The 19753-nt window shown below is 37.2% G+C and overlaps 1 protein-coding gene across 1 annotated transcript in view; it reads left to right on the plus strand.

Moving 5' to 3' along the window:
* Nucleotides 1–19753, plus strand: part of FBXL13 (F-box and leucine rich repeat protein 13) — a 248616-nt gene that overhangs the window by 91423 nt on the left and 137440 nt on the right. Inside the window, exons 8-9 of the mRNA XM_059170911.1 lie at nt 4833–4928; nt 13561–13693. Of these exons, the coding sequence (XP_059026894.1) occupies nt 4833–4928; nt 13561–13693 (229 nt within the window). The remainder of the gene's footprint in view (nt 1–4832; nt 4929–13560; nt 13694–19753) is intronic.

The following is a 19753-nucleotide window of genomic DNA, read 5'->3' on the forward strand; positions in this document are numbered from 1 at the left end:
GGGGATTTTTTTTTTGTTTTAAATCCCAGGCTAGATACCCTAGTTTTTTTCTTCACCAATAGGTAGTAGTAGTAGTTGCTTTAATCTTCTCTATTTAATAATCCTGGATTTCTCTCTATTTCCCTCTTTCTTAGACTCAGTTAGGACTTCCAGCTTTGTACAAGACTGGTAACTTTTTCTGTCCCTGTGTGGCCAGTGAAATCTGAAATCTCTTTGTCATGAAATCTATTTGTCATGAAAAGCAGCAACCATCCCCACTGCTTTCTTAGCCAGAACAACTATGGTATGAACACCTTATTATGAGTCTGGGTTTACCAAGATTGTGGGCCTGGATATTCTCCTCACTTTCTTAAAAACTCAGGTATGTTAAAAACAAAAACAAAAACAAAACCAGTTTGTTTTAGAGAGTAGAAAAGTAGTTGTCAAGGGCTGTGGGGTAGGGAAATAGGGAGAGGTTGGAAAAAAGGGTACAAACTTTTGATGAAGGATAGTTGGAAGAAAGGCAGGCAGGGACAAGGCCCCCGCCCTGAAAGGTAACCGCTAAAAGGATTTTACACCACCCTGGGAAGAGCGCTCCACCCTTCCCCACTGACAGAAACCTGACTGGATGACAGGTGCAGGCGGGTTAATCAGATTGGAACAGTGAACCAACAAACCCATAGAAACCCCTAGACTAGAACCTCAGGTGGCAACCCTCTTGGGTCCGTCCTCTCCTTCTTTGGGAGCTCTATCATTCAATATACTTTACTATTGCTCAATAAAAACTTGCTTTGCTGCCCACCACAGTCTGCTCCACCTCTTCTTTCTCCGAAGCAGCCTGACCAAGGACCTGGGGCATCATAGGAAAAGAAATCCTGTAACACTTGCAGCTATAAGATGTATAAGGTCTGAGGATCTCATATAAACATAGTGATTATAGTTGATAACAATGTGTTCTATACCTGAAATTGGCTAAGAGAGTGGAACTCAAATGTTCTCACCAAAAATAATAAAGATAAATATGCGAGGTGATGGATATGTAAATTAACACATTAATTAACCTTAATTAAGGTGGATCCTTTCACTATGTAAATGTATAACAAATCACAATGTACACTTAAAATATCCTGGATTTTGGGGTGCTTGGGTGGCTCAGTTGGTTAACTGTCTGCCTTTGGCTCAGGTCATGATCCCAGGGTTCTGGGATCAAGCCCCACATCAGGCTCCCTGCTCAGTGGGGGAGTCTGCTTCTCTCTCCCCTGGCTCTTGTGCACTCTGCTTCCCTCTCAAATAAATAAATAAAATCCTTAAAAAATATCTTGAATTTTATATGTCAATTAAGCCCAATAAAGCTGAAATTTAAAAAAAATTTTAAGGGTGCCTGGGTGGCTCAGTCAGTTAAGTGTCTACCTTCAGCTCAGGTCATGATCCTGATGTCCTGGGATCGAGTCCATGTTAGCCTCTCTGCTCATCGGTAAGTCTGCTTCTCCCTTTGCCTGTCACTTCCCCAGCTTTTGTGCATGTCTCACTCTCTCTGTAAGAAGAATAAATAAAATCTTTAAGAATAAAATAAATAAATAATTTCTTAAAGAAAAATATATTTTTGGGTAAATACTTCGTAGTGCAGTTGCTGGGTCATAGGGCAGCTCTATTTTCAACTTTTTGAGGAACCTCCATGCTGTTTTCAGAGGGGCTGCACCTGCTTGCATTCCCACCAGCAGTGTAGGAGGGTTCCCCTTTCTCCACATCCGTGGCAACACCTATCATTTCCTTACTGGTTAATTTTAGCCATTCTGACTGGTGGAAGGTGGTACCTCATTGTGGTTTTGATTTGTATTTCCCTGATGCCAAGAGATACTGAGCATTTTTTCATGTGTCTGTTGGCCATTTGTATGTCTTTGTAAATGTCTGTTCATGTCCTCTGCCCATTTCTTGATTAGATTATTTGTTCTTTGGGTGTTGAGTTTGGTAAGTTCTTTATAGATTTTTGGATACTAGCCCTTTATCTGTAAGTCATTTGCAAATATCTTCTCCCATTCTGTAGGTTGTCTTTTTCCTTTTTAAAAAGATTTTATTTAATTTATTTGTCAGAGAGACAAAGAGAGAGAGAGCACAAGAAGGGGAAACAACAGGCAGAGGGAGAAACAGGCTCCCCACTGAGCAAGAAGCCCAATGTGAGACTCCATCCCAGGACCCTGGAATCATGACCTGAGCCAAAGGCAGATGCTTGGACGTCTAACTGAGCCACCCAAGCATCCCGGTTGTCTTCTGGTTTTGTTGACTGTTGCCTTTGCTGTGCAAAATCTTTTTGTTTTAATGAAGTACCAATAGTTCATTTTTGCCTATGTTCCCCTTGCAATGTGTCTAGCAAGAAGTTGCTGCAGCCCAGGCCACAGAGGTTTCTGTCTGTGTTCTCCTCTAGGATTTTGATGGATTCCTGTCTCACAGTGAGGTCTGTCATCTATTTTGAGTCTATTTTTGTGTGTGGTGTAAGAAAATATTCCAGTGTCATTCTTCTGCATGTGGCTGTCTAATTTTCCCAACACCATTTGTTGAAGAGACTGTCTTTTTTTCCATTGGACATTCTTTCCTGCTTTGTCAAAGATTAGTTGACCATAGAGTTGTGGGTCCATTTCTGAGCTCTCTAATCTGTTCCAGTGATGTGTGTGTCTGTTTTTGTGCCAGGTTGATTACAGCTTTGTAATAGAACTTGAAGTCCGGAATTGTGATGTCACCAGCTTTGGTTTTCTTTTTCAGCATTCCTCTGGCTATTCTGGGTCTTTTCTGGTTCCATACAAATTTTAGGATTATTTGTTCTATTTTCTGTGAAAAAAGTTGATGGTGTTTTGATAGGGATTGCACTGAATATGTAGATTGCTCTGGTAGCATAGACATTTTTACAATATTTGGTCTTCCAATCCATGAGCATGGAACATTTTTTCCATTTCTTTGTGTCTTCCTCAATTGCTTTCAGGAGTGTTCTATAGTTTTCTGAGTTCAGATCCTTTGCCTCCTTGGTTAGATTTATTCCTAGGTATCTTGTGTTTTTTGGTGCCATTATAAATGGGATCGACTCCTTAGTTTCTCTTTCTTCTGTCTCATTGTTAGCATATAGACCCAGCAATTGCACTACTAGTATTTACCCCAGATACAAATGTGGTGATCCAAAGGGGCACGTATATCCCAATGTTTATAGCAGTAATGTCTACAATAGCCAACATATGAAAAGAGCCCAGCTGCCCACTGACAGATGAATGGATAAAGAAGATGTGGTACAGGGCACCTTGGTGGCTCACTTGGTTAAGCCACTGCTCAGGTCATGATCTGGGAGTCCTGGGATCAAGTCCCATATTGGGCTTCCCCTGCTCTACAGGGAGCCTACTTCTCCCTCTCCCTCTGCCTCTCCCTCTGCTGGTGCTCTCTCTCTTTCTCTCTCTCTGTGTCAAATAAATCAACAAAATCTTTAAAAAAAGAAGATGTGGTGCACACACACACACACACACACACACACAAATAATAATATTCAGCCATCAGAAATGATGAATACTTACCATTTACATCAATGTGGATGGAACTAGAGGGCATTACACTAAGTGAAATAAGTCAGTCAGAGAAAGACAATTATATGATCTCACTCTTATGTGGAATTTAAGAAACAAAACAGAGGTTCATAGGGGAAGGGAGAAAAAATAAAACAAGATGAAATCAGAGAGGGAGACAAACCATAAGAGACTCTCAACCAAAGGAAACAAACTGAGGGTTGCTGGAAGGGATGGAGGTGGGGGGATGGAGTAACTGGGTGGTGGACATTAAGGAGGGCACGTGAGTAGTGCCTGGGTGGCTCAGTTGGTTAAGCATCTGCCTTCAGCTCAGGTCATGATCCCAGGACCCTGGGGCTGAGCTCTGAGTTGGGCCCCCTGCTCAGTGGGAGTTCTGCTTCTCCCTCTCCCTCTGCGCCTCCCTGACTCTCATGCTGTCTCTCTCTAGCTGGCTTGCTCTCTCTCTCAAATAAATAAATAAAATCTTAAAAAAAAAAAAGGAGGGCACACGATGTAATGTGCAGTGGGAATTACATAAGACTAACGAATCACTAACTCTACCTCTGAAACTAATGATATATTATATGTAAGCTAATTGAATTTAAATTAAAAAATAAATATTTTTAGAAAGCTTTGTTTTAGCATTTACTCATGTTTTGTATCAAGAGGATTTGCAGGTTGTCTAGTCTATCATTTTTCCAGAAACAGAAGCCAAGATGGGTTCATTGATATTTCCTAGGAATCCGTTAACTTTAAAACAAGAATCTAGTTGGGACACCTGGGTGGCTCAGTGCACTAACCCTCTGCCTTTGGTTCAGGTCATGATCTCAGGGTCCTGGGATCAAGCCCCGCATCAGGCTCTCTGCTCAACAGGGAGCCTGCTTCTCCCTCTCTCTGCCTGCCTCTCTGCCTACTTGTGAAATCTCTCTGTCAAATAAATAAATAAATAAAATCATTAAAAAAAAAGAATCTAATTAAATTCAGCAAGCAATCATTGAATGCCTTCTATGTAGCAGCTACTATTTAGGGAAATCACTCATTTGCTAACAGAAACCACTTTCAGTCTGAAAATAAATCTGCCTATCTTCTGCCCCATCTTTCTGTGATTATCAGTTGCAAAGATCACATTATAACAAAGGCATCATTAGATAAATTCTAGTAGTCTAGATAAAGTTCCAGCATTTAAATCCCAGCCAGGACAATATGGATTACCTTATCATCATTAACAATAACCCAGCAAAAAAGGCAAGTGGCAGAGTTGCACGCAAATTCACTTAATTTTCAAGATTGTGTATTTCTCTTCTTTGTGTTTAGATTTTCGCCTACCTCACTTTAAGAGATATAATAATATGTGGTCAAGTTTGTCACTCCTGGATGCTGATGACACAAGGAAGCTCATTATGGAATAGTGTGAGTAGACACTACTTGAAGCTGTGTTTTTACTGTAGTTCTTAAAGGAGAACAGCCTGCTATAAAGCCAACTGGCCTAGGGACTACTTTTTTCCCTGCTCCTCCCATTGGGCCACAGAAAGTAGGTGCATTTGTTTTTCTTTTGCCCAGGCACAAGCCCAATGGATAACATAGAAAGATAACAATGTTATTTTTAAGACAGATACTAACAGTATTTTCTAATTTACATGGTAGAAATAAATCAAATATTCTTTTTGGAAGGAAACCTAGCTCCATTATATCTGAGTAAGATTTAACATTGTCTAACTCAGGATGCTGCTGAGATAAATTGAGGAAATGTAAGTAAAGTGCTTACTGTGGAGCCTGGCACGTAAGCAGCACTCAATAAATATTAGCTGCTATTATTCGTTCACAAAAGTAGCACAAAATATGGAGTAAAAGAAAAAAGACTGAGCATGAAATGGGGCTAAACTATACAACATTAAAGAAGGCTTGTTTGATATTCTTAGGGTGTCTGCATGTACACAGATACACATACACTCTGGCATTTTCTAATATGGACTTCTAGGCTGGTACCTCTTTACTATTCTTGTCATTGTACTATTTTTATACTATTCTTGTAACATAGAATGTCTCAATTCAATGAGACACTGGGGAGAGATCTCAGCCAACCACAAAAAACAAGCGTAAATTTCCTTGTTGACTTCTCTTTTCTGTTCCTTGGAGGATACTTTAATCTCTGTAGTCATTTATGCCATCAACCAATGTTGCCGTGGCAACAGTTTCCCTGTTTCCTAATGTCCCATCAGTAGCTGACTTTACCACCCCTCCTTAATAGCCAACGATTAGAGGAATAATGACATCACGTGCTCAGACTGACCTATGAGTAGATGGCTGGAACCCTTCAACAAAAATTCCAAAAGTTAGACAAAGAAACTAAGGTGCCATTCGTAAATCAAGTCAACATCTTGATGTTCCATTCTTGGCTTTACTATTCCACACTCACCTTGAGCAACAATGGCAAGAAGAAAACATACTTCTGTCTCAGCTAACCCATCTTGGCTTCCAAATGTAATATGCCTGCCTTAAGTTAATTTTTTCTTTAAGGCAGTGATACTCAAACTTCAGAATGCATCAGAATCATCTGAAGGGGTTTTTAAAACAGATTGCTGACTGCCAAACCTAGAATTTCTGACTCAGTAGATTGGGGGTGGGGCTTAAGAGTTTGTATTTCTAACAAGTTCCTGGGTGATACTGATGCCGCAGTTCCCAGGACCATACTTTGAGAATCACTGGTTTAAAGTAATAAATCTCTTTCTTATGTGACATATTGGGGATGTTAGTTTTTGCTTTGGAAAACCTGTAAGAATAAAAAAATGAATCCAAGTGATCAGAAAGAGAAAGATCATGTACAATATTAAGATCAGAACAAATCCTGCAGAAGCCTTGCAGGAAAAGCTGGCACTTTTGCCCAGAGACCTCACTAGGTAAAGCTGGAGAAAATATGAGCACATGTCAGTGAAAAACAAAGCCTGGATAGGAATTTAAGTTTCTTTATGTTCAGCAAATTTCCCTCTCCACAATTCTTCATTGTTCTTCATCTTCTATTAGTTTTACCTTCATTTGTGAGTGCTCAAATATGGTACAACCATAACGAACATTTTAGCACAAAGAATATCTTTATTCAGATGGCAATGAGAGATTGGAAGTTCATAAACGTAACCTTTAAATTTTCATTTATATATTTTTAAAAATTAACATAGAATGTATTATTTGTTTTAGGGGTACAGGTCTGTGAATTCTCAGTCTTATCCAGTTCACAGCACTCACCATAACACATACCCTCCCCAATGTCCATCACCCAGACACCCCATCCCTCTCTGGCCCCTGAACCCCCAGCAACCCTCAGTTTGTTTCCTAAGATTAAGAGTCTCTTATCATTTGTCTACTTCTCTTTTATCCTGTTTCATTATTTTCCCCTCTTCCCTTGTTTCTCAAATTCCACATATCAGTGAGATCATATGATAATCATCTTTCTCTGATTGACTTATTTCACTTAGCATAATACCCTCTAGTTCCATCCACGTCATTGCAAATGGCAAGATTTCAATTTTTGGTGGGTACATAATTTATATGTATATGTATGTATACACACAGACACACACACACATATATATACATACATACATATATATGTATGGCTTTTCCCATGGTTTGGTATTGTGTGTGTGTGTGTATATAAACAATGTATATATATATATGGCTTTTCCCATGGTTTGATATTGTGGACATTGTTGCTATAAACTATAAATACTGGGGTGCAGGTGCCCCTTAGGATCACTACATTTATGTCTTTGGGGTAAATACCCAGTAGTACAATTGCTGGGTCACAGGGTAGCTCTATTTTAAACTTTTTGAGGAATCTCCATACTGTTTAGCAGAGTGGCTACACAAGCTTGCATTTCCACCAATAGCGTAAGAGGGTTCCCCTTTTCTCCACATCCTTGTCAACATCTATTGTTTCCTGACTTGTTAATTTTAGCCATTCTGACTGGTGTGAGGTGGTAATTTTGATTTGTATTTTGTGATTTTGATTTGTATTTCCCTGATGCCAAATGATATTGAGCATTTTTTCATATGTCTGTTGGCCATTTGTATGTCTTCTTTGGAGAAATGTCTGTTCATGTCCTCTGCCCATTTCTTGATTGAGTTATTTGCTCTTTGGGTGTTGGGTTTGATAAGTTCTTTATAGATTTTGGACACTAGTCCTTTATCTGTAAGTCATTTGCAAATATCTTCTCCCATTCTGTCAGTTGTCTTTTGGTTTTGTTGACTGTTTCCCTTGCTGTGCAAAAGCTTTTTATTTTGATGAAGCCCCAATAGTTCATTTTTGCCCTTGCTTCGCTTGACTTTGATAATGTTTCTAGGAAGAAGTTGCAGCAGCTGAGGTCAAAGAGGCTGCTGCCTGTGTTCTCTTCAAGGATTTTGATGGATTCCTATCTCACATTGAGGTCTTTCATCCGTTTTGAGTCAATTTTTGTGTATGGTTTAAGAAAATTGTTCAATGTCATTCTTCTGCATGTGCTGTCCAATTATCCCAACACCATTTATTGAAGAGACTGTCTTTTTTCCATTAGACATTCTTTCCTGCTTAGTTGAAGTTTTGTTGACCATAGAGTTGAGGGTCCAGTTCTGGGCTCTCTATTCTGTTCCATTGATCTGTGTGCCTGTTTTTGTGCCAGTACCATACTGCCTTGATGATACAGCTTTGTAATAGAGCTTGAAGTCTGCAATTGGGATGCCACCAGCTTAGGTTTTCTTTTCCAACATTTTCTGGCTATTCGGGGTCTTTTTTGGTTCCATATAAATATTAGGATTATTTGTTCCATTTCAGTGAAAGAAGTTGATGGCATTTTGATAGGGATTGCACTGAATGTGTAGATTGTTTTAGGTAGCATAGACATTTTCACAATATTTTCTCTTCTAATCCATGAACATAGAAAGTTTATCCATTTCTTTGTGTCTTCCTCAATTTCTTTCATGAGTATTCTATAGTTTTCTGAGTACAGATTCTTTGTCTCTTTGGTTAAATTAATACCTAGATACCTTATGGTTTTGGGTGCAATTATAAATGGGATTGGCTCCTTAATTTCTCTTTCTTCTGTCTTGTTGTTGGTGTAGAGAAATGTAATGATTTCTGGCATCTCCATTTTATTGCCTTCCCTGAATCAATCCTGTTTGGTTGATGATAGATTTTTTTTGTATACCCAAGTTTGATTTAAAAGTAAATTCTAGTTATTAAGCACTTTTAAAATGAAATCCAGAAGCACATTTTCTGCACAAACAAGTTAGAAAATTCAAAAGTGTTTCCTATGCATTTGCTCTAAGTTTCAATTTTTAACTTTGTAAACCACATCAGAGAAACTTGGCACTTCTGCATTATTGTGTGTGTTTAATTTCTTTTTGTTCTATTTTGATTAAGAGAACAGTAGAAAAATTTTCCGGAATTTTTGTTTACTTGGTTACATTTGTATAAAGTTCTGATTGCCAGTTGCTGAGATAATAAGTGACCAGGCAGAATTCTTTAAAGCATTAAAGCTCCTTAAACCTAAGGCTAAATCTTGAAGCAGTATAGCAGTGAGCAGTAACTGTTGCATTTCAGTAAAAGCAGAAGAGCTTTTGGAAATCACAATATATAATTTCACAGCAACAGATTTAGGGGAAAATGAGTTTGTTGGAGTCAGGATTTTATATCCTGACACTTTACTGAATTCCTGTATGAGTTCTAGCAGTTTTGGGGTGGAGTCTTCTGGGTTTTCCACATAAAGTATCATATCATCTGCAAAGAGTGAGAGTTTGACTTCTTTGTCAATTTGGATGCCTTTTATTTCTTTTTGTTGTCTGATTGTGTGTGGTGTAAGGAAATGGTTCAGTTTCATTTTTCCGCATGTTTCTGGTTCCATATAAATTTTAAGATTATTTGTTCCATTTCTTTGAAAAAAATGGATGGTATTTTGATAGGAATTGCATTAAATGTGTAGATTGTTTTAGGTAGCATAGACATTTTCACGATATTTGTTCTTCCAATCCAGGAGCATGGAACATTTTTCCATTTCTTTGTGTCTTCCTCAATTTCTTTCCTGACTACTATATAGTTTTCTGAGTACAGATTCTTTGCCTTTTTGGTTAGGTTTATTCCTAGATATCTTATGATTTGGGGTGCAATTGTAAATGGGATCGATTCCTTAATTTCTCTTTCTTCTGTCTTGTTGGTGTAGAGAAATGCAACTGATTTCTGTGCATTGATTTTATATCCTGACAATTTACTGAATTCCTGTACAAGTTCTAGGACATTTGGGGTAGAGTCTCTTGGGTTTTCACATAAAGTATCATATCATTTGCAAAGAGTGATAGTTTGACTTCTTTGCTGATTTGGATGCCTTTTATTTCTTTTTGTTGTTGGATGGCCGAGGCTAGGACTTCTAGTACTAGTTGAATAGCAGTGGTGATAATGGACATCCCTGCCATGTTTCTGACCTTAGGGGAAAAGCTCTCAGTTTTTCCCACTGAGAATGATATTCTCTGTGGGTTTTTCACAGATGGCTTTTATGATATTGGGTTATGTACCCTCTATCCCTACACCGTGAAGAGTTTTGATCAAGAAAGGATGTTGTACTTTGTCAAATGCTTTTTCTGCATCAACTGAGAGTATCATATGGTTCTTCTCCTTTCTTTTATTAATGTTTTGTATCACATTGATTGATTTGTGGATATTGAGCCAACCTTACAGCCCAGAAATAAATCCCACTTGATTGTGTTGAATAATTCTTTTAATGTACTGTTGGATACTATTAGCTTGTATCTTAATTAGAATTTTTGCATCCATGCTCATCAGGGACATTGGTCTGTAATTCTCCTTTTTGATGGGGTCTTTGGGTTGGGATCAAGGTAATGCTGGCCTCATAAAATGTGTTTGAAAGTTTTCCTTCCATTTCTGTTTTTTGGAACAGTTGCAGAAGAATAGGTGTTAATTCTTCTTCAAATGTTTGGTAGAATTCCCCTGGCTCTGGGGTCTTGTTTGTTGGGAGATTATCTTTTTTTTTTTAAGATTTTATTTATTTATTTGACAGACAGAGATCACAAGCAGGAAGAGAGGCAGGCAGAGAGAGAGGGGGAAGCAGGCTTTCTACTGAGCAGAGAGCCCAATGCGGGACTCGATCCCAGGATCCTGGGATCATGACCTGAGCTGAAGGCAGAGGCTTTAACCCACTGAGCCACCCAGGTGCCCCCTTTTGGGAGGTTTTTGATTACTGTTTCAATTTCCTTGCTGGTTATGGGTCTGTTCCGGTTTTCCATTTCTTCCTGGTTCCGTTTTGGTAGTTTATATGTCTCTAGGAATGCATTTATTTCTTCCAGATTATCAAATTTGCAGGGATTTAGTTGCTCATAGTTTGTTTTTATAATTGTATTTCTTTGATGTTGGTTGTGATCTCTCCTCTTTCATTCATGATTTTATTTATTTGGGTCCTTCCTTTTTTCATTTTGATAAGTCTGGCCAGAGGGTTATCTATCTTATTATTTCAAAGAACCAGCTCCTAGTTTCGTTGATTTGTTCTACTATTCTTTCAGTTTCTATTTCATTGATTTATGCTCTGCTCTTTATTATTTCTCTTTCTTGCTGGGTTTAGGCTTTTTATGTTGTTCTTTCTCTAGCTCCTTTGGGTGTAGGGTTAGGTTTCATACTTGAGACCTTCCTTGTTTCTTGAAAAAGGCTTGTATCGCTATATACTTTCCTCTCAAGACTGCCTTTGCTGTGTCCAACAGATTTTTGAACAGTTGTGTTTTCATTATCATTTGTTTCCATGAAATTTTTCAATTTTTGTTTAATTTCCTGGTTGACCCATTCATTCTTGACTAGGATGCTCTTTAGCCTCCTTATATTTGGGTTCTTTCCAACTTTCCTCTTTTTTTTTTTTTTAAAGATTTTATTTATTTATTTGACAGAGAGAGATCACAAGTAGGCAGAGAAAGAGAGAGAGAGAGAGAGAGAGAGAAGGAAGCAGGCTCCCTGCTGAGCAGAAAGCCCAAATGCAGGACTTGATCCCAGGACCCTGAGATCATGACCTGAGCCGAAGGCAGAGGCTTAACCTACCAAGCCACCCAGGTGCCCCCAACTTTCCTCTTGTGATTGAGTTCAAGTTTCAAAGCATTTTGGCTTGAAAATATGCACAGAATGATCCCAATCTTTTGGTATCAGTTGAGACCTGATTTGTGACCCAGGATGTGATCTATTCTGGAGAATGTTCCATGTGCACTAGAGAAGAATGTGTATTCTGTTGCTTTGGTATGGAATATTCTGAATGTGTCTGTGAAGTCCCTCTGGACCAGCATGTCATTTAAAGGCTTTATTTCCTTGTTGATCTTTTGCTTAGATGATCTGTCCATTTCATTGAAGGCGGTGTTAAAGTCTCCTGCTATTATTGTATTATTATTTATTTTTATTTATTTATTTGACAGAGATCACAAGTAGGCAGAGAGGCAGGCAGAGAGAGAGGAAGGGAAGCAGGATCCCTACTGAGCAGAGAGCCTGATGCGGGCTCAATCCCAGGACCCTGAGATCATGACCCAAGCCGAAGGCAGAGGCTTTAACCCACTGAGCCACCCAGGTGCCCCAATTATTGTATTATTGTTGATGTGTTTTTTTTTTTAATTTTGTTATTAGTTGGCTTATATAATTGGCTGCTATGTTACAGGCATAAATATTTATAATTGTTAGATCTTGTTGGATAGACCCTTTAAGTATGATATAGCTAGTCCTTTATTATATTATATACAGTTATATTATATATATAGATGTTATAGTTTTTGGTTTAAAATCTAATCTGTCTGATATAAGGAGTGCATCCCAGCTTTTTTTTTTTTTTTTGGAATGTCCATTAGCATGGTAAATGGTTTTCAACCCCCTCATTTAAATCTGGGAGCATCTTTGGGTCTAAAATGAGTCTTTTGGAGACAGCATATTGTTATTATTATTTTTTTAATCTAATCTGATACCCTTTTGATTGAGGGATTTAGTCCACTTACATTCAGGGTAACTATAAAAAGATACGAATTTAGTGCTATTGAATTGCGTTAGGGTGACTGTTACTGTATATTGCCTGTGTTCCTTTCTGGTCTATGTTACTATTAGGTTTTCAATATTTTTTTGTAGGGCTGGTTTGGTAATTGCAAATTCTTTTAATTTGTTTGTCCTGGAAGCTTTTTATCTCTTATTCTATTTTCAATGACAGCCTAGCTGGCTAGGCTGCATATTTTTCTCATTTAGTACCCTGAATATATCATGCCAGTCCTTTCTGGCCTGCCAGGTCTTTGTGGATAGGCCTGCTGCCAATCTAATACTTCTACCATTGTAGGTTACAGACCTCTTGTCCTGAGCTGCTTTCAGGATTTTCTCTTTGTTTCTGAGATTTGTGAATTTTTCTATTAGATGTTGGGGTATTGACTTATTTTTATTGATTTTGAGGGGAGTTCTTTGTGCCTCAATGTAATCTCTTAGCTGAAAGAAATGATTGATGTCTGAAAGACATGATTAATATTATGATATCAATGCTATTGTTTATCAACTGGCCCCAGCCACTAGGAGTTCCCAGAAATCTCTGTGCTCTTCAATATTACATGCAATCAGCCAGGTACACTCAGGTCATCTCTCCTTTCCCCCAGACCTCCCTCCTCAAATTGAGTTAGGAGAAGACCACTCTAAACCTCTCACTCTAAATTGTCTTCCCCATAGTCAAGAACTTAACACATTGTCTATGCTTGTGAATAGAGAAGGAGGCACCCATTAATAATGAACTTGTATGGGTTCATTGACCCTGAAGTGGGGGGCTCTTGCCCTCCCAGTTTGACCTAGATTAGACATTTGAAATCTGTTTGTAATTAAACCTGGAAATGACCATGAACAAAAAAAAAAATCTGTTGGTAATTAAACTCCCAAATGACCATAAAAACAAAGAAATGAAGAAGTGAGAGATGAGCTGAAGACATTTGTTTCTTGATGCTTTTAAAATATTAAAATTTTTTGCATGCAAAAGATCTTTCTCATTTCTTAATGTCTTTGGTTTACCCTTTTTAGATTGATTTTTCTGCAGTAAAAAATATAATCACAGATAAATATATAGTGTCAACTTTGCAAAGGTGGCGTCTAAATGTGCTGCGTTTGAATTTTCGTGGTTGTGTTCTCCGACTGAAAACCTTGAGATCTGTCAGTGAGTATGTTCATTACAACTCTTTGTCTTGCTTCCCTGTTTTTAACTGAAAAAATATAAAGAAAAATATAAATGAAATAGAAACTGCAGTTATAATCATAGGCCATAAGAATGCCAATCATAAACATTTAAAATGCTTATAACACAGTCAGCTCTTATTGGATTTTATGCTCTGGGAATTAGTGCTCTGTTCATTCTTATAGACTGCTTTTTTTGTCTAGCATTTGTCTACAAATCCTCAATTCATCTTCTAAAAAAAATACAAGAATATATTCTCAATTTAAAAGTTCTAAAAATAGACAGTAAAAGGAAAAACTTCCCTTTATCTCCCTCAAACCCATTCACTTACTCAAAGGTACTCGATGTTAACCAATTTTCTGTTTTTCCAAAATACATTTACATATATGTTATTAAAAATACACAATTAAAAATTTTAACATGAAAAGGATCATATTGTTTTATATTTTCTTTTATACCCTAGAAATTTTCCATGTCAGTTTATATAGACTTATGAAATTATTTTAAATACCTAAACTCATTTTCCATACCATGGATATAGCATAATTTATTTAACTTTCTTCCTCTTGATGGACTTGGAGGTTATTTTCATTTTTTTCCAAACTACTTTGTACTTTCATTATAACATTTGTCTTTAACTGTCTTAGCCAATCTGTGCTAAGTTTCACAGACTGGGTGGATTATAAAGAACAGAAACTTATTTCTCACAGTTCTGGAAGCTGGGTGTCCAAGACCAGGGTACCAATATTGTTTTAGAGAAGGCACTCTTTCAGGTTAGAGACCCTCATTGTCTTCCTTAATCCTCACATGACAGAAAGAGGGAGTCAGAGATCTCTGGAGTCCCTTGCATAACGGCACTAATCTTATTCATGAGAACTCCACCCTAATTATATCCTGAAGGCCCTCTAACTCCTCATACCATCACATGGTATAGGGCTAAATTTCAACCTATGAATTTTGGTGGTGAGAGCACAACCAGTCCATTGCATTAACCCATATATTGTTTAAGGTGCAATTTTTAGTGTCCATATTTCTGGAAATGAAAGAAAAAATGTATTTTAAAAAATATACAATCATACTGATTTCAGGTAATAAGAATGCCATAAACATATGTAGATATCAGCATGGATGCATCTAGAGAAAAATGAGTGAAAGTAACTTGCAGAATGACATATATAATTTAAGACCATTTGCATATAATTTTTCAATGTGCAAAATAACAATATACTTCATATTTTGAAAGATTTTCAATAATACATACATATATATGTGTGTATATATGTAAGATTTTTTTATTTATTTGAGAGAGAGAATAGAGAGCATGAGAGGGGGAAAGGTCAGAGGGAGAAGCAAACTCCCTGCTAAGCAGAGAGCCCAGTGTGGGACTTGATCCTGGGACTTTAGGATCATGACCTGAACTGAAGGCAGTCACTTAACCAACTGAGCCACCCAGGTGCCCCTCAATAATATATTTTTAAGGGGACATACACATATATAGAAAAATACAAAAAGGATGTATGGGAATGAAAATTTCAAATGTAAGGTAATGGTTACCCTGAGGTGGACAGAGTTGAATGAAGTGGGGAAAAGGTTCACAAAGAGTTTGTTTGTTTGCTTCTTTCTTTCTTTGAGGGAAAGTGTTGGGGGCAGGGCAAAAGGAGAAGAAAAGAGGCTCCACACCCAGCACAAAGCCCAAAGCAGGGCTTGATCTCATGACCCTGAGATCATGACCTGAGCAGAAATCAAGAGTCAGATGCTTAACTGACAGCTACCCAGGCACCCCAAAGAGTTTCAAAACTGTACATTTTTTAATTGAAAAAGTAAAAATATACCAAATGGGATAATTCTGACTGGCTGCTGATGGTGAAAAGAGCTATAGTTTTTATATGATGCTGTTGTACTTGATCATATATTAAAGTGTCTTCTTGGTTTTAATACTTAGCCCATTGATTCTTTTGGATTTTCTAGGCAGATCATTTATTTCAATTCATTCTTATTCTTACATCTTTTTTTTTTTTTTTTTTTTTTTTTTAGCAGCAAGGATATGCAGCCATCTTGTCTTATTCTTTACTCTTTTTTTTATATTTTTAATGAGAATAGTGTTAATATTATTACATCTTTTATTTCTGGGATACACCCTATATAGGGATGTAACACTATTCCCTTTTTTTACAGCAGCCATTTTTGCTTATTCCTTATTCAATCTGGGCATGTCTGCCTTTAGATTTTAGGAACTATTAATTTCTGATCCATCAATACCATTTCTACTTTGTTTTACAGGGATATTACAGATTTTTGAAAAAAAAAACATTTCTTTGAATTTGGATAGGAGAGGAAAGCTGAATATGTGCTTAGTCTGCCATCTTGAATGAATGTATAATTTTATTAGTAATAAAGAATTAACAAAATAATTGTAAACTTTAATGTGTTAGCCACCCAGTTTATAGCAGCATTATCTACAATAGCTAAATTATGGAAACTGCCCAAGTGTCCATCAACTGATGAGTGGATAAAGAATATGTGACAAATAAATACCCTGGAATATTACTTAGTCATTAAAAAAGAATGAAATCTTGCCATTTGCAATGACATGGATGGAACTAGAAAGTACTATGCTAAGCAGAATAGGTCAACCAGAAAAAGACAAATACCATATGATTTCACTTATGTGGAATTTAAGAAACAAAACAAATGAGCAAAGGGGAAAAAGAGGGAGAGAGAGAGAGACAAACTAAGAACAGACTCTTAACTATAGAGAACAAACTAATGGTTACCAGAATGGAGTTAGGTAGGGAGAGTGGTGAAATAGGTGATGGAGATCAAGGAATGCACTTGTGATGAGCACTGGGTATTACATGGAAGTGTTTAATCACTGTACTGTATACCTGAAACTAATTACACTGTATGTTAACTAACTGGAATTTAAATAAAAACTTCCAAAAAATGTGCTAGCCACACAAACTCATTCTCTGTCTCTAGAAAAATGGACTATTTAAAAAAATCTGTTGTTTGAAGAAAGAAAATGGACTCAAGATGCAACATTCAAAGTTTTGGTTTGACCTAATATTTTCATGTTAGCAATGGTGGTTGAACTCTGGGGTGACTTTCTGAGAAATAAGGGCACTTATCTCTGGAAGATTTCATTCCTAGTTTGTTGAATTTTTTTTTTTAACATAAAAGGGTGTTGAATTTTCTCAAACGCTTTTTCCACATCAACAGAAATTTCTTCCTTCATTCTATTTTTTATATATATATATATATATATATATATATATATATATATTTTTTTTTTTTTTTTTTTTTTTTTTTTTTTTGGATGGACAGAGATCACAAGTAGGCAGAGAGGCAGGCAGTCAGAGAGGAGGAAGCAGGCTCCCCACTGAGCAGAGAGCCTGATGCCGGGCTCCATCCCAGGATCCTGGGACCATAACCTGAGCCAAAGGCAGAGGCTTTAAGCCACTGAGTCACCCAGGTGCCCCCACTGACTGATTTTTGTATGTTGCACCACCTTTGCATTCCTGGGACCAATCCCACTTGTTCATGGTGTATAATCCTTATTATATGCTGCTGTATTTTCTTTGCTAATATTTTGTTGAGGATTTTTGCATCTATATTCAAAAGGAATATTGGCCTGTAGTTTTCCTTTCTTGTGAGGTCTTGGTCTGGCTTCTTTATTTGGGTAATACTGGCTTCACAGAATGAGTTATGAGCTATTTTCTCTTTGTCTATATTTTAAAAGAGTTTGAGGACTGGTGTTATTCTTTAAAAGTGTAGTTGAATCTTCCACTGAAGCCATCTGGTCCTAGGCTTTTCTCTGTTGAAAGTGTTTTGATTGTTGATTTAATATCCTTATTTGTTATAGACCTATTCATATTTTATGTTTCTTCTTGAGTCAAGTTTGATAGTTTGTACGTTTCTAGGAATCTGTCAGTTCCAGGTAGGTAACCTAATTTGTTGAGGTGCAATATTATCTTATAATCCTTTTTTATTTCTGTGAAACAAGTAATAACACATGTACTTTCATTTCTAATTTTAGAATTTTTAGTCTTCCCGCTTGTTTTTCTTAATCTGTCAAGCTATAGCTTTCTTAATTTTTGTTGATCATTTCAAATACCAACTTTTTAGTTTTTTTATTGTAATAAAATATACATAACATAAAATGACCATTTAAACCTTTTTTTTAAATTTTTTATTTTTTTATAAACATGTATTTTTATCCCCAGAGGTACAGGTCTGTGAATCGCCAGGTTTACACACTTCACAGCACTCACCAAAGCACATACCCTCCCCAATGTCCATAACCCCACCCCATTCTCCCAAACCCCCTCCCCCCAGAAACCCTCAGTTTGTTTTGTAAGATTAAGAGTCACCCATTTTAACCATTTTAAGTGTACAGTTTTGTAGCAGCATTAAGTGTGTTCGCATGGTTGTGGAATCATCATCACCATCTTCCTCCAGAACTTTTTAAGAGATTTTATTTATTTACTTGAGAGAGAAAGAGCATGAGTGGGGGGAAGGGCAGAGGGAGAGGGACAAGCAGACTCCCCACTGAGTGGGGACCCCCCCAATGTGGGGTTCAATCCCAGGACTCTGAGATCATGACCTGAGCTAAAGTCAGATGCTTAACCAACTGAGCAATCCAGGCACCTCCAGAACTTTTTCAAAAAGTGTTTTTTTTTTATGAGGAGGTGGTGATGCAACATGGGGGCTTAAGTGGGTAGGAGAAGAATCAATGAAACAAGATGGGATTGGGAGGGAGACAAACCATAAGTGACTCTTAATCTCACAAAACAAACTGAGGGTTGCTGGGGGGAGGGGGATTGTGAGAAGGGGGTGGGATTATGGACATTGGGGAGGGTATGTGCTTTGGTGAGTGCTGTGAAGTGTGTAAACCTGGCGATTCACAGACCTGTACCCCTGGGGATAAAAATATATGTTTATAAAAAAATAAAAAATTTTTTAAAAAGTGGTTTTTTTTTTTTCCACTTACAAAACTGAAACTCTGAACCATTAACTATTACCCCCCCCCCCATTTCCCCTTACTCCCAACCTGTGGCAACTACCATTCTACTTTCTCCTTTTATGGATTTGACTACTTCATATAAGTGGATTCATTCCATATTTGCTCTTTTAAGCCCAATTTCTTTCATTTAGCATCATGTCTTTAAGTTTCACCCATCTGACAGCTCATATCTGGATCTCCCTCCTCTTTAGGAGTGAAAAATGCCCTGTTAGCTGTATATATCACATTTTGTTTATCTCTTCATCCATCAATGGACACAGGTTGCTTCCACTTTTGGCTGTTGTGAAACAATGCTGCTATGAACCTGAGTGTTCAAACTAGTTCAAAGTAGATACTTTGATTTGTATTGATTCTATTGGTTTTCTATTTTCTATTTTATCCCCACACCAATATTTATTAACCTGCTTGCATTGGATTTTCTTGCTCTTCCTTATTTTCTTAAGGTGGAAGCTTAGGTTATTGATTTGAGGTCTATATTCTTTTAAAATGTTGGCATTTACAGCTATAACTTTCCTAGTTTTTTTATGTTTCCCCATAAATACCTGTTCTGATGCCTAGATACAAAGTCTGCTGGGAAGTTTGGGATGGAGAGGAAATGGGCAATATGAAGTTGCAATTTGTGTAGAGAATACAGAGAGGGCCAAACAATAAACAATTCTGTACTATGCAATGGCATATGTTCTTTGCATCAGATAATGATATATCTTATATATATATATATATATATATATATATATATATAATATATTTCATATATTGTATCATATATAGAGATAGATGGATCTTAGGTAATTAGTCCAAGATAGCCAAAAATACTGCCTTAGGGTTTTTGATATTTGGGGGTTTACTTAAAAATATTTAGTATTTATCTGGGGCACCTGGGTAGCTCAATCAGTTAAGTGACCAACTCTTGAAATTGACTCAGGTCATGATCTCAGGGTCGTGAGATCAAACCCTATGTTGGGCTCCATTCTGGGTGTGGATCCTATTTAAGATTTTCACTCTCTTTCTCCCTCTTC

The sequence above is a fragment of the Mustela lutreola genome, chromosome 4 (genome assembly GCF_030435805.1).
Source record: "Mustela lutreola isolate mMusLut2 chromosome 4, mMusLut2.pri, whole genome shotgun sequence".
Lineage (NCBI taxonomy): Eukaryota > Metazoa > Chordata > Mammalia > Carnivora > Mustelidae > Mustela > Mustela lutreola.